The 26,869-nt window shown below is 38.1% G+C and overlaps 1 protein-coding gene across 1 annotated transcript; it reads right to left on the bottom strand.

Moving 5' to 3' along the window:
- Positions 1–994: 994 nt before the first annotated feature.
- Positions 995–26,869, bottom strand: IQUB (IQ motif and ubiquitin domain containing). The gene is made up of 11 exons (XM_061372977.1): positions 26,762–26,869; positions 24,240–24,401; positions 21,824–21,999; positions 21,424–21,579; positions 20,187–20,397; positions 16,178–16,353; positions 10,970–11,140; positions 8,590–8,766; positions 6,761–7,009; positions 3,261–3,446; positions 995–1,756 (listed from the first exon to the last, which is right to left on the bottom strand). The coding sequence occupies exons 2-11, from the start codon at positions 24,394–24,396 to the stop codon at positions 1,583–1,585; spliced, it is 1,833 nt and encodes a 610-aa protein (XP_061228961.1). The 5' UTR covers positions 24,397–24,401; positions 26,762–26,869; the 3' UTR covers positions 995–1,582.

Genomic DNA, 26,869 nt, shown 5'->3' with positions numbered 1-26,869 from the left:
TACAACTTACCTGAAGGGAGGTTACAGACAGGTGGGCATCAGAATCTTCTCTGAAGTAACAAGTGATAGAACAAGAGGAAACAGCCTCAAATTGCACCAGAGGAGGTTTAGACTGGATATTAGGATAGGTGCCACCTATAGGCATAGGTGCAGATGTGACACTTCCAGACATGGTTTACTGGTGGGCTGGATAGCATTAGGTTAAAGTTTGGACTCAATGTTACTAAAGGTCCTTTCCAACCTAAAGGAGCCTAAAACTCGAAAAATCTCCAACATCACATGGCACTGAAATCAAGGGACTAGTGGCTTTTCACATTGGTTTGTACTATTGCCTTACTGTTTATTGAAATTGCTCTTCTGGGATCAGTACATATCTTTAAAGCGATTTAAAAAGAAAGGGAACAAATTTTTAAGGAGGTAGGTTACTATCTATGTGATTCATGTTTTCCTTCGCGCCATTCAAATAATTTTCTTCAAAATCCCTTTTATCACTTTGGAGGAAGCCCAGTTTTAGCAGCCATTCCTACCTAAAGGCTCAGATCCTGAAGAGCACTTAAGTAAACTGAGAAGATCATGTCCTGCAGTTCTACAACTAGCTCAGTACAGAACTAAAGTCTAGAATCTGAGTTTAATAGTAAATTTAACTGAAAGACTCCACTGATGTTAGAATGCACTCATCAGTCAGGTACTGGTTCTACAGTTCATGCATATTCTGTTGTGAGTCTACCCAGTTTTCAGCTGCTTGTTTCGAAATATATGCTTACTTCTGTTTATAAATGCTACTGGGTTTTTTTAGACAGAGCAAAAGGCTTTTTCCTCGGTCAAAACCATGTCTAGAACAGAGATTTCAAGCAGAACTATGCAACTTTCTGTAGGACATTATTCAATGTACACGATATCGTCTTTTTCTCTGTAACTGTAATCAAACACAACTAAGTTTCTAGATAAATTGACCTCTACTTTAATTAACAGAAGCTTCTCAAAAATAATCATGTTCCAAACAGCCTGCATTGTCTATTTCAAATTGTCAGTCTGATTTACACTAATTTCAAGATCTCAGATACAGTAATTACAGGCTGGCAGTTCCACTCTCACCATCAAGATGAACTATAAAGTTATTATTTTGCCCAAATCTTTGTAAGGCAAAGCATCTATATTTGGAAGGCCATATCAATTCTGTTGTTCTGCAGGAATTCAGGGTTTAAAGGATTTTCTACCTTGTATACTTGAGAGAAATTTAATAGTTTGTAGGATTATTTTTCTAGATAAAAGGTGACAAAGAATTAGCTAAGTTCCCCCAACACAGACAGAATGTTCCAAGCAAGACAGGCAAACACAGAAAGACAGTCAATTGCTTAAAAAAATCAGAATTTACAAAACTCAACAACATTTTAGTTTTTAACTGAGATTACAAAACATGAAATACAGTTTTATTGACTAGTCAAGATCAAATTATTTTATCCTCAGTTTATTTTGATCTGTGTGATATAATTAAGGTATTGAAACAGTACATTTCTTTAAAACCAAGGAAACTGTATTAATCAATAATTCAGTTAACTTCTTTAACTTCAGCTAGCTTCACCTAAGAGTTATGGTTTTGCACAGTAGGAAAAGGCGTAGCTATTAAAAATTCATTTGCATTTGTCTGATTTTCACTCCTCTGCAAAAATGATGTCATGGCTTGAATCTGAGCAAAGTATTTTTTTGCCCAGATATGCTTATGCTTTATTCTGTGAATAAATGTCGCTTCATACGCCTGAAAGGAAAAAAATCCAAATCCCATTAAATACAATTAAAATATCTAGCAATCTACATGTTGCTTCATATTTCAGACAGCATAAATAGTGACCCTTTAATGAACTAACACAAATAATTTATCTGTATATGATACATAATGAAATACTTTGCAGTCCTACACTGCTACCTTATAGTCCAGGGGTGAAAATTACTAAGCACTCCTTAAGTAATATTAGTCAACTTTTACAAACAAAAAAACTTCTGGCATTTTTTTATCTGTACAAGATAAAATTTATTTATTTTCAGGTAAGAACATTCATACTTGGCTTTGAAAATTAAAAAAGGCAATACTTCAATATCAACATTTGCAAGGTGATGACTTCAGAAAATTTCCTTGATAAAAATGAAGCAATTATTTACAGATAATCATAAATAAACAGATTAATTAGCTGAAAAAAATCTTTGCTATCACTTTAGTCATCATTATGAACAATTGCTATTAAATAAAGTGCTTGAGAGGCCTCTTCTTTTGTTTCAGTGAAGAAGAAATAATGATTCAACTCACAGCATTCTAACTTTGCCTCATTTTCTTTATTTCACACACAGTTTTTGTTGAAACAAAGCTTTGGCCATTACCAGTGAAGAAAGCTGGCTCCCCTTTTTGTAGCAAGAGCTAAGGGAAAATAACTTATGATTTTAAGTAGGCTTGCATACCCCACCTGTTGCTCTTCTGGCCTAACTTCCACCTCCACTGAAGCTCTGGACCTAAGTCAATGACATCTCTTTGACTATGACATCCAGACTTACAAAGTTAAACCAGATCAGTGCATAATCAGAATTGTTCACCATGTTTAGATACGGACTTTGAAGGGAGTGGTGTAAAAACACAGTTCCAATGACAACTTTTAACACATTCTTAAGTTTTTTAACTCAGAACAGCAATTACGTTTTTACTGCTTAATTGCAAAAAGATTACATTGTCAGGGGTACTTAAATTACATCTATGTAAGAAAGTAAATTGAGACAAATTCTATTATGACTAAGGACTAAGTTCTAAACAAAGTGTCATACTGTTATTTGATGAGAAATGTGTAAGGCCAAAAACTAATGAGGCTCAAGCATGTGCAAGAGCACAGGCACAAAACTGTTGTATTATTTATGGTTAGTTTTTAGTAAGTTTTTTATTCAGGCCAGTTCTTGTCTGATCTCAGCTGGGTGAAAGAGCATAGACACAGCATTTTCATCAGCAGGCAGCCTGGATGAGGTCACTTAGTTTCTTGCATTTCAGGAGGGATAATAAGGACAAGAGATGGTTCAGGTACATGGATACGAGTTGCACATGTCAGCTGCCCTCTAGACTAGTGTCTGTCTTATTTAATTATACAAATGTAATCATTTAAATAGTCACAGTGGGTCAATTTAAACATGGATGAGTGTAAGCACTAAATTTGGCCAAACATAATTAGTCACAGAATTCCATTAAAACATAACTATTGTAAAAAGTTAAGCTCATCAAATTTTACCTTCTGAAGGTCACATAGTTTAAGATGTGCATCTGCCTCATCTTCAGTGAGAAGAATAGTGTTCCATGGAGACCATTCATGCTGCTTATCCCACCTGACCATAACCAAATCATAGAGGTCACTGCAGGCACTGAGAGCTGACTGACAGCCCCATATTTTCTCAATCAGGTATTGCAGATCTTGATGCTGAAATGGAAAACATGGTTCAGAAGGAAGAAGCATGTTTCATTCTCCAACAAAAGCACTGTAACCATATAAGAATCCAAATAAAACTTTGAGTAAAAAATTTTCTATGTGTATTTCATATAATCACTTGGTTAAAGAACATCCAGACATACGCCTCTTCCTTTAGCATGGTTTGGCAATTATTAACTGCATTTTTCTTGTATCACCTCTAAAATACTACATTCTTACTTTGATTTTTCCTGCCAATGGTAACTCATATCTTCCACTAACATGCTGATTGCTTAACCACTCTTAAAAAGCTTCCTAAATCTCATGTTGTTTTTTTCATCATTGAGCATGCTTAAGCCTGTTCAGAACTTTTTGGATAATAATAATCCATCTCCGCCATTACTGAGATGACTTCCCCATTTCATTTTTTGATTAATAATTAATGCTATTTGATAAATGAGTTATTACAGTACTAAATTACTTAAAGTCTATATACAATCAGAAAATGTGGGAAATTAGGACAAGAAAAACTTCCACCTGTGACAGACTCCAAATCACTGCCTACTTTGCCTTCTACCTCTCGCTCTGCTGCTGACATATGGAGAGTTTATTGCGCTCATGATACCATTGCTCATTTTACCAAATGAGATTAAAGACGAGGTTGCTATGATACAATATTAGCAATAAATAACAGGAGGTCTGTTTGTAAAGGTTTCCCAGTATAGAAAGACTTTAAAATGTACTTTTAACCTAGGTCTAAGGTTAATTTACATCAATCTTAATTTGTTTAATTTATTATCAGCCATCTGAAATCACTACTAAATCTTGATAAGCACAACCTCTTGAATGAAAGAAAAAAAATAGTAATTGGGACAGCAATTACCACTCTGGCAGGTTTTTCTGTCACCCTCCATTAGAGGAGTTTTATCTAGACAGTCAATAAAAAACAGATTTTTAAAAAGGTTTTCCTCCAAGCTACCCATGTAAAGACTCATTCCTCTAAAAAAAGAAATCTTGACCTAATTAAATAATGGTGTTTACATGTTACTTATGAAATTCCTGACAAAGGATGAATGAAACTATAAAAACACAGTGCTTTAGTGAAATGCAGATTAATGTATACTTATCCATCTTGCTTCCAGAATCTAGGAGCCTGTGAAAATTCTTGCCAAGGAAAATGTAACATAAAAGTGATGCTTAGAACCTGCAGTGGTAATAGATCTGATTTCAAGAATATAGGCCTAGTCCTAAATCTAGTCTTAAAAGTGGTCCTACAGAGACTCCTTTATTAGGTTTCACTAACTCTCCTCTGTTTTCAGCATTTCCTCCTTTTCAGAGAATTTCTAATAATTTCTGTATCTTCCTCTTAGAAGCCAGAAATTTGCAAGCAGACATATTAGCAAGTACTACTACTAGCTACACATCTCAAAGCTACCTGAACTTGCAAAAATCTATACGGAGGTATATAAAGGCCCATGTAAAACAGATCTATAATTTGATTTTTTCTGGATTACAATTATTTTTTCTACCTGAAAAATAAGCAAAAGCTTGTATTCTGTTAAAACTTCTCAGGTTATGGGGAAGAGTTTGATTTAAGAGACAACTTCTGCACATCCTAAAGGTAGGCACACATTTTTCCATGAAATTTTAATTAATTTCAAATTATGCTCCTCCCCTCAATTTGTTCTGTGCTCACAAGAAACAGAAACAGCCTTTGAGTACTGTCATCGAACAGGTTGGGAGCAGGCATCATCAAATGCTCAGCACATGAGACTAGGAAACAAGGATAAGCAGCAAACCAGTAAAGGAGTTGGGTGTATGTGTAGCTTCAAATGAATACAACATTGCCATCAGGATGTTGCTCATCAAGATAACTCAAAGCCATAGCATGTGCCGCCAATTCTAAGGAGTATGGCATAGTTAGATCCTCTGAAAGAATAAAAAGCAGTCTCAGGACTTGACATATTTGCTGAACAAGTTCATTTTGATATGAAAAAGGTCTTTAGCTGCGGTAACCAGAACTTACTGGAGGTACCATAACTCTCACATAATGTTTTTAGCCTTTTAAGCCTCAGCAGCGCTCACATAGGTGGTCAATCCAAACACAATTAAAACCAGGAGATCTCAAGAAAAATCTTTTATCTTATCAGAAAGGTCTTGCATCCATCCACAATACAACCACAGCCAGTAATGGGGACTTTACTGAGCAATGAATGAAGCTGTCACAGCTCAGGCAAAATATTTTTAGTTGTGCCCAAGTCATTTCTAGATGCCCCAGAGCTGTTTTCTGCATATAAGTGCAGAAGGGGACAGGTGGCTGTTGGGACGGGAAGGGAGAATACAAGCAAGTAGCTCATTAAAAAAAAATATAAGGAAATGTTAGGAAAAAAAACAAGGAAATCAGTGATTTTAAGGTACAAACACCTGTTTAGATATTTACAACTCTAAAGAAAATAGTTAATTTGAATGAAAATGACACAGTATCTAGAGATGCTGCAGGGGTACAACCACTAATGGAATTGCATGTGAGGGCCTTCAGTGTCAGAAGTTAAGAAGCAGTTATATTCCAGTGTACCAACGGCCACCAGCTATCACAAGTGACTTGGAGAATGTTTACATATTAAATGAACTAAGTGAGAAACAAACAAAAAAATTCCCAGCCTAAGCGAAAACAACATGAACGAAAAACTTCTACAAAATCCAGGTTCTTTGATAATATTTCTTTATACAGGCATGGTAATTAAAGAATCCCAATCTTCCTCTTGGCAACTGCCATTGGCAAAGTGCTAAATCCTCTCCTAATAAATGCAAAAGAGTAAAACCTCTAACAGACATTCTACTGAGATATAACAGATATGTCAAACCCTCGGTTTCTTTATCTTTTCCTCCTGAGAATACACAACAATTTATTTGTATTACTAAACCAGTCTAAATAATGGGGCTCAAAATGTTTTACTAGCATTATGTCTTGAAGGATATTATAATTACAAAAACATTACTATCACTTTGCAGATGGTGGTAGTATCTTTAAGCAACAGGATGGCCATGGGAGAACCAGAAGAAGAATTTGGGTCACCCCCTTCTTTGACCTTGTCAGGTAGACTTCTACCTTCTTGTGATGTACAGCTTGTAATCACTTTTGAAATTACAGCTACACTTCAAAAGCTTAAGTGCTGCTTCTTTATGGTATGTAACATTCCCTGTCACAGGAAGAAGCTTTGTAGCTCTTAATCTAAATTCTCAACCTGTCAACAACATACACAAAATAAAGGAAAAATTACAGTCAGAGCCATTGGTTTTATTAGCAATGCTCTTTTAGACAGTACCTGAAGTAAGAAAACAATTTTAGCATCATCCTGATAATCAGCTTCAGACTTTCTGAGCTTTTCTAGTATAAGTTTGCACTTCAAAAACGTTTCTCGGTGCCGAGCCTCATTATCAACCTTACAACACAAGCGACATCTGCCAGTAGTGTGGGTATTAGCAGGAACAGGAAACGCAGTAGACGGTAAGTAATTTTTGCAACTCTGACAGCAGTTCATGTTTTTATAAAGCTTTAAGGGATCTGGTGGAACCTAAAAAGATTTTTAAAAAAGTTAATTTACCACAAAGTACCTTTGTATCACTTGTGTGTTACCCTAACTCTGTCAGAATACATTGTACAGATATTCATGCAAGTATTTGAGAATGTGAAAGCTAGAAATAGTTATTATAACATACCCAATAGGTTTGTTTTTAATAAAGACCGAAAGCCACTGTATTTTACTTCACTTGTTAAAATCAGTTATATAAATCAGCCAATTCATTTTTAAGCTATTGACAATCCTAGACATTAAGCTCCAGTGCTCTTGCTGACTATTGTGTAAGCAGATTGTCAGCCATTCTGGAAAGACAATACCACAGAGAAAACAGAAACTAAACCTTCTGTATTTAATTTTTCATATAGAATCTGCCCTTTATGTCAAAGATAAATCCCTGTGATTATGTGCATATTAATATTTCGGCATAAGAATATAAAGTCATCAGAGCCAAAAACAACATGGGGAAAATAATAAGCTAAACTTGCTAATGACTTCCTCATCTCATATTGCTTCATGGGTTCTGGAAAAAATATAATGCAGTCTGTGCAGAGGGCCCAAGTCTGTAATTGGATAGTTTCAGCAGCCTTATAATCCAGCTACCTATTGAGGTCATCTGCCCTTTTTTTAAAATAACCTGAGGATTTGGTCACTTTACTGACTGTCTATTGATGAACTCCCATCTCTTTTATGGTCCACACAAGGTTACAAGATTCAAATAGAAAAAAGATGCAATTCAGACTTCAACTCAGTGTACAGCCAACCAAATGCAATAGAAGACAAAGATCCCCCATATCCAGTCTCTGCTATGACACATTTAGGTAACTCTGTGCATAAACCTAGTGTAAAATAACTGTCCGTTGGTTCTAAATCTGATTAACTTTTACTGACAGATACTTTACCTCTGAGATACCATCACCCACTGTAAGAAGAATACTCTTCTGACAGATGCAAAACACATCTTGGTGCCTAAAGCAGCAATCTCTGGTAGTGAATCATATTTTTAATTGTAACATGTAGTCAGAAATAAAAACAATCACACACCTGGAAAGGTGTCTACCACTTTCTCCACTACCCATCTATCTTCTTACCATGACGTAGCAACTGGCTGTACAACAGAAGCTCGGAACAACTCTTGCTTAGGTGCAAGCTCATTAGACATAACTTTGACAACGTCAACATTCTTCCTTTCTGGAAGGGATGCTGCCCTTGTCCAGTGGAAAGAAGATAATCACTCTCTCTATTTGTTCCCCATTTGCTATTACATTTTCCTGTTACCATCCCAAGATTTACCATTTATAATTCTCAGAATTTTTATTTCATACATAGAGTTCCTGGGCTCTCTCAGTACTACCAACCACCTGTCAGGTACTTACACCCATATCTATGCCCCATGCTTCCTATATGGCTATTTAAGCTTACTTATGCGAAGCCTGTGTACTTCCTACATTTTATTTCTTGAAGAAATCCTCTAGCAATTTTACAGCAAAGGGTAAAAAAAAACAGCTTTCCATTCCCCTTCTCCACCATCCTTAGTTCAATGGGCATTATGTCAGACTGCAAAATAGGAATAATACCTTAAGTATCTTAGCAACTTCAGGGTTAAACTTCGGAATTTTAATAAACTGAAGAAATAACGTACAAATTCTTTTCCTTAGTCCTTCCAAGTTACATTCTTTCACCTCTCTTGACATAAGATCAATTTCCCTGTCAATTAATTCCATGATTTCCTGTGTTAATTTACATTCATGTTCCTGGAAAAAAAAAATCACAAACAAAATGGAAAACAAAACACAACAGCAAGGAAGCAAACCAAATAATTCTAATGTAGATATGAAAGCAAACTATGGATTCTATGCCAATGATCATTCATACCTCTCCATGTTCACACAAGAACATGATCATAGAAGAACTCCTTAGTGTCTTAGGGAAACAACCTCCAAGAAAACTAATATAAAGAACCACAAAACTGAACATGCTTACAGATTCTGCTTTAAGGTGGCCTGTATATATGGCCAAAGCTGTAAGGAACCATAAACCTGGAGGCATTAAAAAAATGCTAAGCAGAGGCACACAACATGCAAAATTTTTAGTCTCCATAAAGCCAAGAAGTATCTCCCAAAGGAGGTTCCTTTGAACAGGATAGGAAATAGGAGAGGAGATACAGTGTATATACACAGTAGGTGGTTTAAAAAAATGCCAACATCACTACTGACTTGTATTAAGATGGGCTTGTGAGACCTCACTTGGAGTATTGTGTGCAGTTCTGGTGTCCTCAACATAAAAAGGACATGGAACTGTTGGAACAAGTCCAGAGGAGGGCCACAAGAATGATCAGGGGACTGGAGCACCTCCTATATGAAGATCGGCTGAGAAAGGTGGGGCTGTTCAGCCTGGAGAAGAGAAGGCTGCGTGGAAACCTCATAGCAGCCTTCCAGTATCTGAAGGGGGCATATAGGGATGCAGGGGACGGACTCTTCATTAGGGACTGTAGTGACAGGACAAGGGGTAATGGGTTAAAACTTAAACAGGGGAAGTTTAGATTGGATATAAGGAGGGAATTGTCTCCTGTTAGGGTGTCGAGGCACTGGAATAGGTTGCCCAGGGAAGTTGTGAATGCTCCATCCCTGACAGTGTTCAAGGCCAGGTTGGACAGAGCCTTGGATGATATGGTTTAGAGCGAGGTGTCCCTGCCCATGGCAGGGGGGTTGGAACTTGATGATCTTAAGGTCCTTTCCAACCCTAACTATTCTATGATTCTATGAGTTTATAAACCAGCAGTGCTCCCACCAGTGCTATATGGGCTTTAAATCAAATTCTGGTACAAACAGTGTTTGACCAGGAAGGAACAGTCTCTTCTAGTTTGACATCGACAAGTCAATGAGTATCCTGAAAGTAGTTTGAAATTCCTAATATTCTTTTTGTACATGAATAATGGTCAATTGCTGAGGTGAGTAGCTCGAGATAGGACGCCTTGAACACCAGAGCAGGGGGAGATCAGTGTCCAGAAGCATAGCAGCCTTCCAGTATCTGAAGGGGGCCTACAGGGATGCTGGGGATGGACTCTTCATTAGGGACTGCAGTGATAGGACAAGGGGTAATGTGTTAAAACTTAAACAGGGGAAGTTTAGATTGGATATAAGGAGGAAATGCTTTCCTGTTAGGGTGGTGAGGCACTGGAATAGGCTGTCCAGGGAGGCTGTGAATGCTCCATCCCTGGCAGTGTTCTAGGCCAGTCTGGACGAGGCCTTGGGTAATATGGTTTAGAGCGAGGTGTCCCTGCCCATGGCAGGGGGGTTGGAGCTTGATGATCTTAAGGTCCTTTCCAACCCTAACTATTCTATGATTCTATGATTCTATGAATACATATATCAAACAAATACAAAAGGCTGAAATAAATGCAACCAGCTTCTGATTCACTGGGAACACTGGCAGCAGCAATGGGGGCGGAGAATAGAATCATAGAATAGAATCCTAGAATAAGGGATAAAGGAAATAACCAAAACAAACCAAAACTATTTGATGCCCATAAAGCTGGTAACCTAAACAAACAGAAAGATGAGGTTCTAAACAGACATTTCAAAGAACCCTGAAAAAATACTAACAGCCACTTACAACTCTGCCATGGTTTTCATCAAGTTGTTACAAACGTTAAGCTAAACTTTGCACTAAAGCTCTATTATGTGCCAATATACAAACATTCGAAAACCATGGGGTTAAAATTCTAACACAACTTCAAGAAAAATGTGCACATCACAAAATGACATATGAATTTAAGGTATATCTGGAATGTAAATTACTGTCACACCAGACGGTACAGGAGGCTTTCTCATGTTGCCAGTTGATCATCCTGGCACCTGTCTGCCAGAAGAAGCACTGCTTATGTGTCAACACAACTGATTGTACCTTTGGGAAGTACTGCTTCAAGCTAAACACAAACAGAAAAATAAGACATACCTTCACTGTACCTTTGAGTGTCAGTAGCACATCTATTCTCTCATCTTGTGGGACGTCACTCATGCTAATGCTGCGGTAGATTTCCAACAGTTCTCTGGCACGGAGTGTGAACTGTGTATCCATTTCAGTGATTTTTCCATCATATGCTTTCCATCTCTTAGGTTGCGCACACTTCAGAAACAGTTTGCATAACTGAGCTCTTATAATCTGATCACCAGTTAACAAGTGCATTACTTTACATCAAGGTTCACCAGAGTAAATACGGACTTAGCATTAATGCTTGACTAATACGAAAGTCTAATTCCACTGTTGATATTTATATTTTCTTTTTCCTAGAGCAAGTATTCAGTTGCACACTTTTTTTAAAGTTGTAGGTCCTGAAAATTTGGACTTACAGTATATTAAAAGTAAACAATATTCTCCTACAGGGATATGCTCTACTTCTCTAAAGCAAATTTACTGACAGTAGCGTTAAAATACATTTGCTCTGTAGTTCATCTTGCCTTCATAAATCCCTCTAAACTATCAGTAAAAATCAATGGGACTGTTGATAGTGTAAAGATTGCAAATTTAAGGCCTTAGAGTTACTGCAGTACAAAATATCTCCAGAGAACTGTTCTATTTATGCTAGCTATACAGACAGATATGAGGTATTAGCAAAGACTTTGTTAAAGATGACTAAGGCAAAGGAGTTACAGCTTATCAAATAACTTCACCAAGCTTCTTGTTTGCTAACTTAACCACATACCTTACCGCTACCACTTCAATTGTTTCTCTAACTTCTATAGACATCAGAAGTTACACAGTGTCAGCTGCCCCAATCAGTTTGAAGAGTCCAACTATTCACCCCTTTTAAGAAGACTGGATTTGGTTGCAAACCATGATGTTACACAGGGATGTAGGTGTTTAAATCCTATAGAAAGACAAGTATTCAAAACCCTCTCCCTGTCATGACCTAACTCCACTCCCTTTCCTTAACTGGGACAGCTCTTTGGAACCTCATTCTGTGTATTAATTATTCTCTTTCACTTTATCTGGAACTTGACAGCTCACGAAAGCTTGTGACCTTCACTTTGCAGTCTCAGTGTGAGTTAACTACAGCAACACTTCTTGCAGCATTCACATGACTAATAGTTTTCCAGATATGACCACAGCATTTACATAATCATTATTTTAACCAAATACACACACTTGCTATGGTGATAAGCCATAAGAATGGAAAGAATATTAGGTAGAATAGACGTTTAGTCACCAACACAACCAAAACAGAGCTTCCCTCACTTTTAAATAAATAAATTATAAAGTTACAGAAGCAAAAGAAAGACAGAATAATTGGGGGAAAAGAAAAAGGATTTAACATTGAGTAACTGACATTTTTGACCTTCTGCAAAACCAGAAAGAGGCGATTTTCTCCATGTCAGCAAAAAGTGAGCATTCTACTTTATGACTGTTTCACTATCTCTGAACAGCACTAACAATTCCAAAAAAAACCCCAAACCAAACCAAGCAAACAAAAAAACCCAAACCACCAACACTTAGAAGCTGTTTCACGCTGTAACTCCTTCATATGGCAGACTGCCAAAAATTACCTTTTCCTTTAGAATAATTAATTCACTACCTGCATTTGATCTTCTTCAATGAAAACACTTACTACATGACAGGAAGTTCACCTGCTTATGCTAAGGTGAGTCAATGGGCAGAGTTTCCCCCAGGAAGTGGTTATTAAAACTTGGTTCCCCTGATAAATTTGTAACAACCCATATATGAGCCAACAGGCTTGGTATTCCACTCTGCAAATGATCCTTAACACAGACCAACTACATTATTATAAACTTTGAATTATTTGAAGATAAAATACCTGTAACTTCTGTAGTTTTTATTACTACCTCATCGTAAGTCGGTATTATATAAAGTAAAATAATTTGAAAAACAAACAAAAAGATGCAGTGTTTTCCTGAAAAAAAAAAAAAATACAGATGTCTCATCAATATGAAGATTTCTAGTATTTCAGAAAGAATCACAGGCGCTCTAATTTTAGTACTATTATCATGTATTCAAGCTTGATGTGAGAAAACTAAAACTTTGATATTTTTTTCCAGCATTTTCTTCCCTTTTAGTCTGCTGGCAGTGCTGCAGAATTTACAATAATCCTGTTATCTGGACTACTTGAGAGAGCAAAATTGCTATAAACTGCACTCTGCTGGCAATGCATGAAAGCAGAAAAGAAAAAGCACCTAAGGAGAGAAACACACCATCAGAGGCACAGAAAAAAAGGTAAGAAAAGTAAAAAAATAAAATAAAATAAAAATCCAATCCATAGATTGGGTGGAGAAATAGCATAAAGCATGACAGTTGTGAATTCAGTGACAGTTAATAATTACACAAGTTCCTTTAAGAAAATGATTGCTATATAGAAGCTTAATCAAGTACTTCCTCTTCAAAGTACAAATGCTGAAGAAGCATGAGCACAGCAAAAAGCAAACCAAAACAAACTAGAATGCAGTTCACACACAACCAGTAGCAAACATTGTAAAAGCATGAGTAGGTACATGCTTAAAGTAGCAAAGAAGCGAATGAAGGTTTCCATGGAGAAGCAAGTTTCATATCACACTGGATATCACAGCAAAGTGAAATGCTTGCAGACTTCAGATGTGAAAGGTATTACTTTAACTGGCAAGTGTCCAGATTAACATTATCAACTCAAAGGTCAAGAAGTAAGTGAATAATCTATAACCTAGCACTTCAACAATGAATTTATACTACAGTTTGAAGTTTTTAAATTGCACTGCTACAGTCCTAACAAGCCATACATTTCAGATTTTAAAAATTCTTTTTACTTATTTTTTAAGAAATGCAGAAATTACTTTCTCTACCTCTGAATTAGGCTGCTATGTCAACAGTTCAGAACACTTAAAGCCCTATAGCGGACATAAAAAAAAACATGAAAAGAAAAAAAATTCAGTAGCTCAGAACTCATGAGATTTCAAATTGAAAAGAAAGCAATTTCTTTAATGAAAAAACAAAATTAGTAGCAAGTGCTTGAGAAACATGTCCACTACTTGGAAAGAGAGAAAATCTCGTCTGTCATGTGTCTCCAGGATCTCCAAACATCAATTGTCACTAAGGATTCTGGTACTGAACAGCATTTTGCTTCTGGTTCCTAGATGTAAAAAAGCTTGTGAGAATATATACTGGCAGTAATCTATACAGGGTAGGGCACTGGAAAGCAGTCCTTAATGGAAAAATAAAGGTAGAAACTCATTTAAGAGAGAAATATATTTGTTTTTTCTGAGAATATAACAGAATAGATTGCAAATAGCGGAAGCAAACATTTAGTTACTAACATTTAGTCTACTGAATAATAGAAATCATTCAAGGTTTTGATATCCTAAATATTCCTTTTTTATTCCTAAATATTTAGTTTTGTACTTTCATCAAAACACTTTTTACAGTGCAGATCCCACACATCAGTAATAAAAAGAACGAAAAACAGGGCGGGGTTTTTTAGATAAAATTCCCATTTTACTTTTGAGCACTAAATGGTCAAAATTAAAAAAAAAAAAAATAAAAAACTCCAACCCCATAAAAAACCTATTTCTGTTGCAGCATTTCTTTTCATAATTATATCACTGATTCAGAGAAATCTCCAGGATCTCGCCAACAAAGTTTAAGCTGACAAGCAGGTATTCTTTATCACAGCGCCGGGAGACACAGTGAATAGCTCCTCCTAGCATGTATGGTCCGAGCATCAACCAGGCTGTGATTATATTGTCTTTAAACATATATATTCATTAGATTACATACATATTCATTGAGTTACTTATACATTACATCATACTTCTAGAATTGCTCCCCCATGCACACTAATATGTGGCAATGGGCTTTGGGACCCCTAGTGGTTATTTCTTCATCATCTTCCTCTTCATCACTTCATTTAAGGATTGTTGTCATGTCAGTAACCACCAGGCTGGTTCTGGCCAGTTGTTGCACAATGCTTATGTTAGACATTTCCTTATCTCTATAGTTGCTAACAAAGCCTAATGTCCTAGAAGTTACCTATTTACAACCCCATTCTTGAATCAACCCTGTTCTTGAATCAACCCCATTCTTCATCACTATGAAAACAGCCAGAAAATAAACTATTTTTTTTTTTCCCAGGGGATGGATTGATGGGTTGTTTACCTAAAAAAGGCCTAAATCATATTTGTGTATGAATGCTCTTTGTTTTATAGATGAAAGCCTGAAGAACACTTGTTTTAAATTTCTTCCTTATGATCATGCAAGAATAAGACCTCAAGCTAAAGTTCTAATGGATCTGAAACTAGTGAATTAATAATCGACTTCAATATGATATAAGATTCAGTCAAAAGTTCTTTTGGTTTTCTACTCTGTACATGGAAAAAGAATAAATGCTTTCTTTAAACAGAGACATATGATGACCAAAGGCCTGTGCTCAACAGGGAAATTGATCATTCTGAATTGTTAGAATTAGAGCCTTTAATGCTGTAAAGAGTGCCATCTGAAGCATGTTCTTTATGCAGAATACTACCTAATGAAGAGGGTCTGTAAGGATGCTGGGAGGGACTCTTCAATAGGGACTGTAGTGATAGAACAAGTGGTAACAGGTTCAAACTTAAACAGGGGAAGTTTAGATTGGATATAAGGAGGAAGCTCTTTATTGTGCGGGTGGTGAGGCACTGGAATGGGTTGCCCAGGGAGGTTGTGAATGCTCCATCCCCGGCAGTGTTCAAGGCCAGGTTGGACAGAGCCTTGGGTGGCATAGTTTAGTGTGAGGTGTCCCTGCCCATGGCAGGGGGTTGGAACTAGATGATCTTAAGGTCCTTTCTAACCCTAAATATTCTATAAGTCTATGATTCTATAATACAGAATTCATTCACTCAGTGCTATTTTTTAATGTTATATATACACACCTGAGAATTATATCAGACACAGGTAGTTAAATTGTCTTAATGATGCACTATTAGTCCTTCAATCAGTCACAGAGCTAGGAAATTCTCAGTTTGGAAAAAGAAATTTACTGAATTGTATTCACTTGAACAACTAGATAATTTGGATATTTATAACATTAGCATCCACATAATTACCTGTTAAGCTACAAAAGTTACTTCTAGCAGGTAGTTTGCAGATGTCTCTTCTGTTCCTGTACTTTTTTATTTTTTATGTTCAATCTAAAATTACATCACTGACCTTATTCAGAAAATGCAGTATTGCTTTCTGTCGATTCTCCTCATCTGCATTTAGTTTGTGTCTCCCAATGGAAGCAATCAGCTGTGCCTCTTGTTCCAGAAGTCCACAAAGTGCTGCCTTTCTTTCAGCGCCAGTAAGAGTTCTGTTAATCTGCTCAGTCTCCTTCTGCCTCCATACTACAGATATAAATATTGTGGGTACTTTTTACAATGTACTTTCCAGGGAATGTTCTGTTTTCATATTTAAAGAATTAACATAATTTTTAATGTTCATTAAAAGCCAGTTTCTATGTTAGGGAATTGATTATAATGCATATTTCCAACACACACAAAATAGCCCAGAAATTAATGCAAATTATACAGATGTTCTGTGAGAGTATGTGTGTGTACATCAATTCCAAACTGCCAATTCATACTGCAAACTCGAAAATGGGTTAGGAGAAAAAGCTGCTCTGTGTGAGAATAATAATTTAGCTACTGTGGAAACATGTACGGAAAAGGCATAAGCAATAGGAACTTTTTAAACAATTGCTCATCAAAGTCAGAAGAAAAGATACCATAGAGATATTCTCACCAGATTAAGTTCAGCATCTTACTGTTTAGTGTGTCCACCACTATTCCTGCTTCTCCCTGAATAAATGAGTAAAATCTAAAGAAGGCTGAACTCTTCCAAAACAGAGATAAAAGAGTCACGTTTAGCACTCCAGGTCTTACAGTGAATATTTCACTGGTATCACCTTTTGCCATCTAAAGCAGACGGAAGCGCATTAATAATTAGACAGTATTTGCTTTACTTTCCCTTTCCTGTTCTACAACAGAAGGTGGAAGGAAGTAACATGCAAACCACAGGATGGTCATCACAGCAGCATTTGAACCAGCATCTGCTGTGCAGAATCTGGCCTTCTGACTCTTACGGTCAAATCCCCAAACCACAGGTACCGGCTGCACTTACAAGCTAGACTACTTAATGACACAAACATACAAATGTATACATATGTGTCTATCACAGTTTATTTTCTAGTACCTATTTCTTGACTATAACTGGTGATACACAGAATGCTGTTACAGAAATCTGTTAGTAAAATCAAATTGTGTTTCCTGAATAGTGCTTTCCTTTGCATACACTGTAACAATTCTTGGCTTCTCTGAAAAATTTGTTCTGTTTCAAATATCTCTAGATCTCTGTAGGAAATTTTATAATGTAAAAAAATTCAACATTCCTGAAATCTTGCAAATCCCAGCATTAAAGAAAACAATCCAATATGTGATGCACACTTACTGTATCAGGTAAGAGTAGATGCAGAAGGGAAAGTAGGAAGGTTTAGCTTCTGCCTGTGGCTTATCTACAATACCTTATGTTTTCCATTTTAAAATGTTACAATTCATTCCCTTACGGCTCTCTAAGCTTTGGTATTTATACAACAGTTGTCTGACAAGTTCTGAGTACCCAAAGCTATATTTTTAAATAAAGTAATTTCAGCAAACAAAAGCATTTCAGAATTAATTTACATTAAGTTTTATATGCCTGCAGGGGGCAGCAACATCAAAGGCAGAGGTAATACAGTAAGCAACTTTGTGTGTACAGAAATGAAAAAGCTGTCAGTTATCATCAATACTCACCTCCTGACTCACCATATATATGCAACCAAATTAAAAACATTCCTCTTAGATTATCTGTTCTGTAGGCTGAGATTATACTTATTACTTTTTTCAATTTTCACAGAACAAAGTAGTTCATACTTTTCAAATAAATAATTAATGTCTCCATATGCAGACCCACTGAACATATAGATACATCTCATTTGCACCACACTGTCAGCAGGCAAGCTTTTGTACCAACAGGAATTGCTTGTGCTGGCTGACCCTGTAATAGTATCTCCCTGTTGAGATCAGCAGCAATAACCTTCACAGGTCTCTGGAGGACAATGGTGTCATTCTATTGCTGTCACAATGATTTAGCTTGTGTAGACTGTTGACACTATAAGAATGTAAAAGTAGTTTCAGATGCAGGTAGGAAAAGAACCTTCCTAGAACCACTAAGCTCTATTAAAATAAACAGCATGACTGCAAGTCTCCATGTACAGATGCAACTAGTCAACAAAGGTAAACAAAACCAAAAAAGACTAATACTACACCATTATTTTTAAGAAAATGTTAAAAAGACATTTCAAATACTGGAGTTTGTTCTGTTCCAGCTCTGGAGTGGCACATTCCTTTTCAGGTTGCTCTGATATTAAATTCCTGAGCATGCATAGCTGAAAGGGTTACTATTTGTGAATCCAGTTACATCAAATTAAGCAAAAGAGACATTTACGTAACTATAAATTCTAAATCTAAAAATACTGGGAACACCAGCACTAATTTGCAACTCTAACTCAGCTCTGTTGTTTCCATTGCAAATAAGACTCTTTGCACTTAAGAAAAAAAAAGGTGGATCATACATTTGACAACATATTAAAGAAAATACTGCAGGAAATCAGACACCAAATACTAGCACTTGCCACAGATGGAGAGTAAAAAACTATTTGAGTGCCTTGGCTTTTGATTACTTAATCAGACACACCTTAAAAGAGACTGGTTCTTGTGAAGTGAAAAGCTAACTATCTGTGAAGAAAAAGGGAAAACAACCCCTATCCCCAAGTCTCATAAAGATACCATTCCCAAAATTCTAAAGTTTAAGATCAGTAATAATTTTAAATTTGTCACAAACACTAATATTTACAAGCCATTTCTACACTTAGACCAAGTGATTTTTTTCAGTGACCCAAGTATGACAGTATTAAAAGAGTAATGTATAACTTGGGAGTTCTTGAATTAGGACCCTAAGCTCTATGAATAACAAATGCCACCAAATTAATGCTCAGTTCACCATGGAAAAAACAGCTGAGATTATTTCAGGTAGGTCAGGTGGCTTTTGCAGCAAATCAGGCAATCCATTAAGTCAGTTCTGCTATAGGGACAAAAATGTTCGAATAATCACAGAGTTATACCATAAGCAAGCACTGTAGCTTAGATAATATACAAGCTACTTGCAAGTCACAATGCAAGCATCTTGCTTAAAAGGAGACATTTTTAAAAGAACTCTTGCAGTTTCACTATATGCTGCTACAAGTCCATCGATTTCTATTGTCTTTATTTTTCCCCAAAAAACAGGGTTTTTTGTCCCATTTTGCAACATTACTGTCCTGTAAGGTTTTATGTCAATTTTCTGCATATTATTATTATTCACCTTATTTTTTCCAGGAAAGTTTAGAGGTGCTTGCCTGTACTAGACACCGTCCACCTCAACAGGAAAAGGAAGTCCTTCAGGATGCCCTGTAGGACTCCTAACAAGATTTTTAAAATTTTGACAACACAGTTTTGTGCAATATGGAATAAATTAGAAAGGAGAAAAAGTATCTGTAAAAGATGACTAGGGCAAAAGGAATGACCTCAGTCATATGCTACAAAATTATGGGCAAAAATTTAATCCATTATAAAAAATGCCTTTATTAAACGACAAATGATGGATCTCAATACTGTATTTCTTCATGCCATTATTTTCAGCATCTTAAATGTAGAGTAAAAATATTAACATAACCTTGATCCAAAAAAAAAAAATAAAATTTCCTGTTCCTCTAGATGAATCATTAGAGATGAATAATAAAAAAAACCCAATAATAGAACAGCCAAATAACACTATTCTGTAAGCTGGTTATTTCCTAAAAAGATGTACTGGTTTTGGCTGGGACAGAGTCAATTTTCTTCATAGTAGCTTATACGATGCTATGTTCTGGACGCTGATAATATAGGGACGTTTTAGTTACTGTTGAACAGTGCTTACACAACATCAAGGCCTTTTTTTTCTGCTTCTGATAATATATGAATGTCAAATAGTTATGTAAAAATGAAATTCCAATGTAAGTAAAATCTAAAAATCAAGGAAATATCTATAGAAACACATAAAAATGTCTGTTTTAAACAAACTGTATTTTGCTGATTTAAGAGTAACCCTTCAAGAAAAAACTTACATTCTAAAGCATGGTACAGTAGCTCGAAGTCTCCTTTTGTTTTAGGGTTCAGTCTTCGCTCGTGCTCCCTTCTCAGTTTTTCTTCTTTTTCTTTTTTTCTCCGTAATTCTTCTTGTGCCTCCCACTCCAGCCTTAATCTCTTTTCTTCCCCCAGTTTTTGTACTATATTTGTAGCATGCCAACGACGGAAATATTTCTGTAATACTATTACCTATGTGTGATACAGTACCAAAGAATCATGAATTTAAAACAAAACACCATGATATTTTGTTCTTAGCTGTTAATTTTTTCCAGCCACTGACCTGTATTTTCTACGATTTGCCTTGTACTCAAACTAACTGAGAGGTACATACACACAAAATCAACTGCATTTTATTTACAAACAAATAACAAAAATGAAGTTAACGATGTTGTTATGACCAAACTTAAAAAATCAACCCTCCAAAGAGGCAGCTATTAAAGACTAGGGAACTGCATATAGTATGCTAAGGGAGGATAATGCACAAACCCAGCCTTCTGCTATCTGTGTCAGCTTGGACTACACAAGCAGGCCAATACCATAAGCTAATAAGCATTGTGCAGCATTGAAGGCTATTCAAGCAAATAACCACAGTAATAGTTATGCTGTCTCTAGAGATATCTTATCCTAATATTTCTCTTGAATGTGTCTCCAGATAGTATTTCAGTATGGACCTACACTGCACAGTGCAGAACCATCAGCATGAACCAGCACCAAGCTGATGTCTCTCTACTGTGTGCTACATATTACTTACAGACACATTACATAATCCAGTAATACATATCAATACATATCAGTAGTCCTGAGGAAACAATAACCTATTCTGGTTTTCCACTTCTACGAGATACTTCCTGCTGCTAGTTGATGCTGACCAGCTAAGAAGTTCTTAGAGAAAACTTCTACCAGAAGTCTTCAAAGCATCTTGCCAACCGCACCAAGGCAATCATCCTACTTCAACGTTCAGTGAATCAACTATCTCTCCATTTAGTTAGATTCAGACTGCCTGTTTTAGGCAAACAAATTAATAACTAAATACCAAATGTCACAAAAACCACAGAGCAAAGACACACTTTCCCCATATCTGAAAATTACAAATGTGAAGATTAAGCAACATTTTGCAGTTCACTTTTAAATTCACTCTTTGAACACTCATTAAATATTCAGATGACCTTTGTAATATTTTGCTTCACAGACAGTTTCAAACAGATAAGAACTTACTGCTTCAAGTCTACGTTTATGGTATTCTTCTGCTGTAATATACTTCCCAGGAGTTATTAGTCTGTCAGTCTTGTTTGACACATAGAGGCCAGTTTTAGTCATTTGTGTTGATGTTGTATTTGTTGTTTGTTGTTGCTTATTTTTTTCAAAAACTGTCTGGGGAAAAAATACATGTCAGAATATAACAAAACATAGAGGGTTTTTTTCCTCATTACAGAAAGTGGCAAAATTAGTTATCTGTAACACAAATCATGAGATCAGTGATATTCATCCACTAAATACTTCCAATTGCACACTTACTCCTCATCTATTCCCTTATTCCCCATTGGAAATTATTGTGTCAACATTTTATCCCATTTGGCAAAAACAACATTCTAAAAAGACACTACAAAGCCATTACCTGTGTTTCCCTACAAAATACAAGAATTCCTTTATCAGGTAGTTTTTTTGGTATTGTTTGCGATCCTGCATTATGAAATTCCACTCCTGTTATCCTGTTCTTAAATCCACCAAGAAATGGTTTTTGATAGGTAGGTCTTTCAATTTTTACAACTACATCTTGGAATGAATCAGAATCTGTTAAAAAGGAAGTTCCAAGATTGAAATATTGAGATTAGAGCACAATTACATGTATCAACACATAGAATCACAGAACAGTTATGGTTGGAAAGGGCCTTAAGATCATCTAGCTTCAACCCCTTGCCATTGGCAGGAACACCTCACTAAACCATCTCACCCAAGGCTCTGTCCAACCTGGCCTTGAACACTGCCAGGGATGAAGCATTCACAATTTCCATGGGCAAACCCATTCCAGTGCCTCACCACCCTTACAATAAAGAACTTCTTCCCTCCATCCAATCTAAACTTCCCCTGTTCAAGTTTTAACCCATTACCCCTTGTCCTGTCACTGCAGTCCCTAATGAAGAGTCCCTCCCCAGCATCCCTATAGCCACCCTTCAGATACTGTAAAAGCTGCTATGAGGTCTCCATGCAGCCTTCTCTTCTCCAGCTTGAGCAGCCCCAACTTTCTCAGCCTGTCTTCGTACGGGAGGTGCTCCAGTCCCCTGATCATCCTCGTGGCCCTCCTCTGGATTTGTTCCAACAGATCCATGTCCTTTTTATGTTGAGGGCATCAGAACTGCACACAATACTCCAGGTGAGGTCTCACAAGAGCAGAGTAGAGGGCCAGGATCACCTCCTTCGACCTGCTGGTCACGCGCCTTCTGATGCAGCCCAGGATATGGTTGGCTTTCTCTGCTCACAGCTCACACTGAAGCCGGCTCATGTTCATTTTCTCATCAACCAGCACCCCCAAGTCCTTCTCCACAGGGCTGCTCTGAATCTCTTCTCTGCCCAACCTGTAGCTGTGCCTGGGATTGCTCTGACCCACGTGTAGAACCTTGCACTTGCCATGGTTAAACTTCATGATGTTGGCATCAGCCCACCTCACAGATGTGTCAAGGTCCCTCTGGATGGCATTCCTTCCCTCCAGCGTATCAAACGAACCACACAGCTTGGTGTCAGTGGCAAACTTGCTGAGGGTGCACTCAATCCCACTGTCCATGTCAGCAACAAAGATGTTGAACAAGACCGGTCCCAACACCGATCCCTGAGGGACACCACTCACTACCGGTCTCCAGCTGAACACTGAGCCATTGACCACAACTCTTTGTGTGCGGCCATCCAGCCAGTTCCTTATCCACAGAGTGGTCCATTCATCAGATTGATGTCTCTCCAATTTAGAGACAAGGATGTCATGTGGGACAGTGTCGAACGCTTTGCACAAGCCCAGGTAGATGACATCAACTGCTCTACCCGTATCCATCAGTTCTGTAGCCCCATCATAGAAGACCACAAAATTGGTCAGGCAGGATTTCCCCTTAGTGAAGCCATGCTGGCTGTCACCAAGCACCTTGTTGTTTTTCATGTGCCTTAGCATGCCTTCCAGGAGAATCTGCTCCAAGATTTTACCAGGCACAGAGGTGAGACTGACTGGTCTGTAATTCCCCGGGTCATCCATTTTCCTCTTCTTGACAATGGGGGTTATATTTCCAGTCGTCGGGAACTTCACCTGACTGCCATGATTTTTCAAATATGATGGCCAGTGGCTTAGCAACTTCATTCGCTCCTTCAGGCCCCGCAGATGGATTTCATCAGGTCCCATGGACTTGTGTACCTTCAGATTCTTAAGACGGTCTCAAACCAGATCCTCTCCTACTGTGGGCCCAAGTTTTTCATTCTCACAGTCCCTGCATCTGCCTTCCAAGACCTGGGTGGTGTGGTCAGAGCATTTGCCAGTGAAGACTGAGGCAAAGAAGTCATTAAGAATCTCAGCCTTCTCCAAATCCAGGGTAGCCAGTTCTCACGATAGCTTCCACAGGGGCCTACATTGTCCCTAGCCTGTCTTTTATGCACTACGTACCTATAGAATCCCTTCCTGTTATCCTTAACATCCCTAGCCAAGTTCAATTCTAACTGGGCCTTAGCTTTCCTAACCTGGTCCTAGCTTCCCAGACAACATCCCTGTATTCTTCCCTCTTTTTTCCTTTGAAAAAAGCCTCTTTTTTCCTTCGAATTTTCCTCAGCAGCTCCTTATCCATCCATGGAGATCTCCTGGCCTTCCTGCTGCACTTCCTTCTAGTTGGGATGCAACACTCCTGAGCTTGTAGTAGGTGATCCTTGAATATCAACCAACAGTTTTGGGCCCCCCTGCCCTATAGGGCTATATCCCATGGAAACTTACTAAGCAGGTTCCTGAAAAGGCCAAAGTCTGCTCTCTATTTATATCTCTACATATGTGCAAAACCAGCATTTACCTGTTTGTATTCTGACAGTTATGAGATCAGGCATGCAGTAATCCTGTTGAACTGCTTTCCCAGGAGAATGCTCCTGATCTAGACGTAACTTCTCAGACTGGATATTTTCATCAAGGTTGGCCCTAGTCCTCCCAGGGTTTTGATTATCCTCAGTCATGCTTCCTAAAAATAAAGCCAAAATTAATTCTTGGTAAGCTTCACAAAACAAATGAGTAAGTTTTTCAAGTTTACTCTGAGGTGATTTCATTGAAACACTGCAACACAGAATAATCAGATTTTTGAGCTGGAATGACAGTCTGCTTGAAATCTGAAACAGTATTATCACATACTCTCTAAAGAGATACCTAAATACTGTCACCACTGAAAGTCATTCTTATTTCAATTTTTTACAAGTTACAGTAAATGCATAATCTTAAATTAGTTACCCATTTACACAGAGAAATTTTACTGAAAAATCTCACTTAAACCTGCTCCACTTTAGATCTGATCTAAGCTTATGTTGTATGCTTAGAATCACTGTTGTTTTTCACACAATACTTAATGCTGTGGTGTTTACTCAAAGACTATATTCTGAACCAGATCTACTTAACTCCAGAAATTATTTATTGAATTAAGAGATAAGACTGTATCTGGCTTTGGTATAGTGCTTTTCCTAGGACGTGATCACCAGCCATTCTGAAAGACTGGCTCTAAACCCAGCCCTGCCAAGAGGACAGCCGTCAGCAGGTCCATACTCTAAATAATCACTCACTGCACTCACCTGCTGAATGGGAAGTGCTACCTTCTGCTCTAAAGACCTAAGAAAACCAGGCACTGAATTAGGAAGAGGAAGTAACACTGGACACCCAGAGTGCTGAGGGAAAAATACAGCACATGATGGAGCGTTTCGGGGACTGCACTGATAATGGAAGGGTGGCAGGCAAGTGACAGGGGAATCCAAGAGAGCTAAAATAGTAAGCTGTTTGCTGTGATCTGATCTAAACTGTTAATAGCCCATGTATTCATGTGAATTATGCATTGCTGTTTCACAAATGCGTGTACAAAACACATAAACTTACATACATTTCTGGAAATGAAGATCACTATAAAATGTCATATGAGTTTCTACTGCAACTTGAGATGAAGAATGCATTTCTTAGCTTTTCAAGCGTGTTTTACATGAGAATTTAAGAAGTCACTTCAAGTTCAAAAACCAGCAAACATGAACAGAATGAGAGCATGGGAGATGCAAGGAGCCATAATCAAGTTGAAGAAAAAACCAAATCTCTTTAAAGCCTTAACATCCAACATTTTAGTAACTTCTTTACCTGTCCCACTTGCCATATTCTCTGATACTGAGTTTTGAGATATTTGTTCTTCCCTTTCTGAATTTCTTACTTCAGTTAAAGTAGGGTAATTCTTATTGGTAACAGATGGTGTGTTAAAAGATGATGTGTTCTCAGATGATGCGTTGAAGGGGGCACCTGGCTCAAATCTTGCTGGTTATTTCCAATTGTTTATTGATTGCCTAGCCCTTCTCCAGGTTGTTCCCACTGTGCTGAACTTGACTGCTCCTGTTCCTTCAAAACTGACTGCTCCAGAGAAGACTTTCTCACAGCTTTTCTCTGACTGTGCAGTGCCGGTAGCTTCTGAAAGCAGAGCCTTCTCTGCTTCGTCCCCGCTCTTGCCCTCTCCAACTGCTCTTCTTGGTGGGGATGCAGATGGTTGCTCTGCACAGGGCCCCTGTGCTGTAACAACTTCACAGCAACTATCCAACGTACCTTGCTTTTCCTGAAATATCAGTTGCACACTTTCAACCTTTCTGCAAGAATAATCACAGCATCTATTTAAAACCACGTACTAGCAGAGCTCTACTACCAAACATATGGGTGGTGTAGTATCCTCAAAAGTTTTTTCTGTATCTATTCCCTAACAGTCTGTTTAGAATAGCCAGCCCGAAATCACTTATCATCTTCTCACTGGTGTTTAACAAACATAATACTGCAGAGCAAGCAATAAGCATAACTGGCCAGGTTGGATGGGGCTTTGAGCAAGCTGGTCTAGTGGAGAAGTATCCCTATCCATGGCAGGGGGGTTGGAACTAGGTATTTAAGGCCCCTTCCAACATAAATCATTCTATGATATACAGACCCCAAGACTCAGCATTACTCAGAGACAGCACACCTTTAACGGTTTCTGTGCTGCCACTGCAATGACACGGGCTGGAAGAACCCGAATCCCACACTCGTGACGAACACGGGCAGCAGCTGCAGCAGCAGCAGCGAAAAGCAGTGATCCCCGCCCCAGCGCCGGTACCTCGGGCCGTTCCTACCCAGGGCCGGCGCCCCTCGCCGGCCTGGTTATGCCACCGGGCCCCGTCACGAGGCGCCGGACGGTGCGCAGTCGCTACCACTGGGTCGGGCAGGCCCTTCCGGTATGCTGCGCGCCCAGACCGGACCCCAGCCCGTGGCTGTGCAGGAGGGCAGAGACTGCCCTGCCCTGCCCGGCCCGGCCCGGCCCGCGCCCCCCTCCCGGCCCCGCACCAGTTACTTTCCCCAGCAGCTCCCGCCCCGCGCCGCTCTCCGCAGCTGCCGCTTCTCCGGGCGGAGCATAGCGGTAGCCATAGCAACCGGGAGCGGAAGGCGGAGAGA

The sequence above is a fragment of the Neopsephotus bourkii genome, unplaced genomic scaffold, assembly GCF_033783945.1.
Source record: "Neopsephotus bourkii isolate Nb327-2 ecotype Australia unplaced genomic scaffold, CSIRO-AGI_Nbou_v1 NB_1624, whole genome shotgun sequence".
NCBI classification, from domain to species: Eukaryota; Metazoa; Chordata; class Aves; order Psittaciformes; family Psittacidae; genus Neopsephotus; species Neopsephotus bourkii.
The sequence above is the reverse complement of the archived record's forward strand: the minus strand, read 5'-3'. Positions and strand labels throughout refer to the sequence as shown.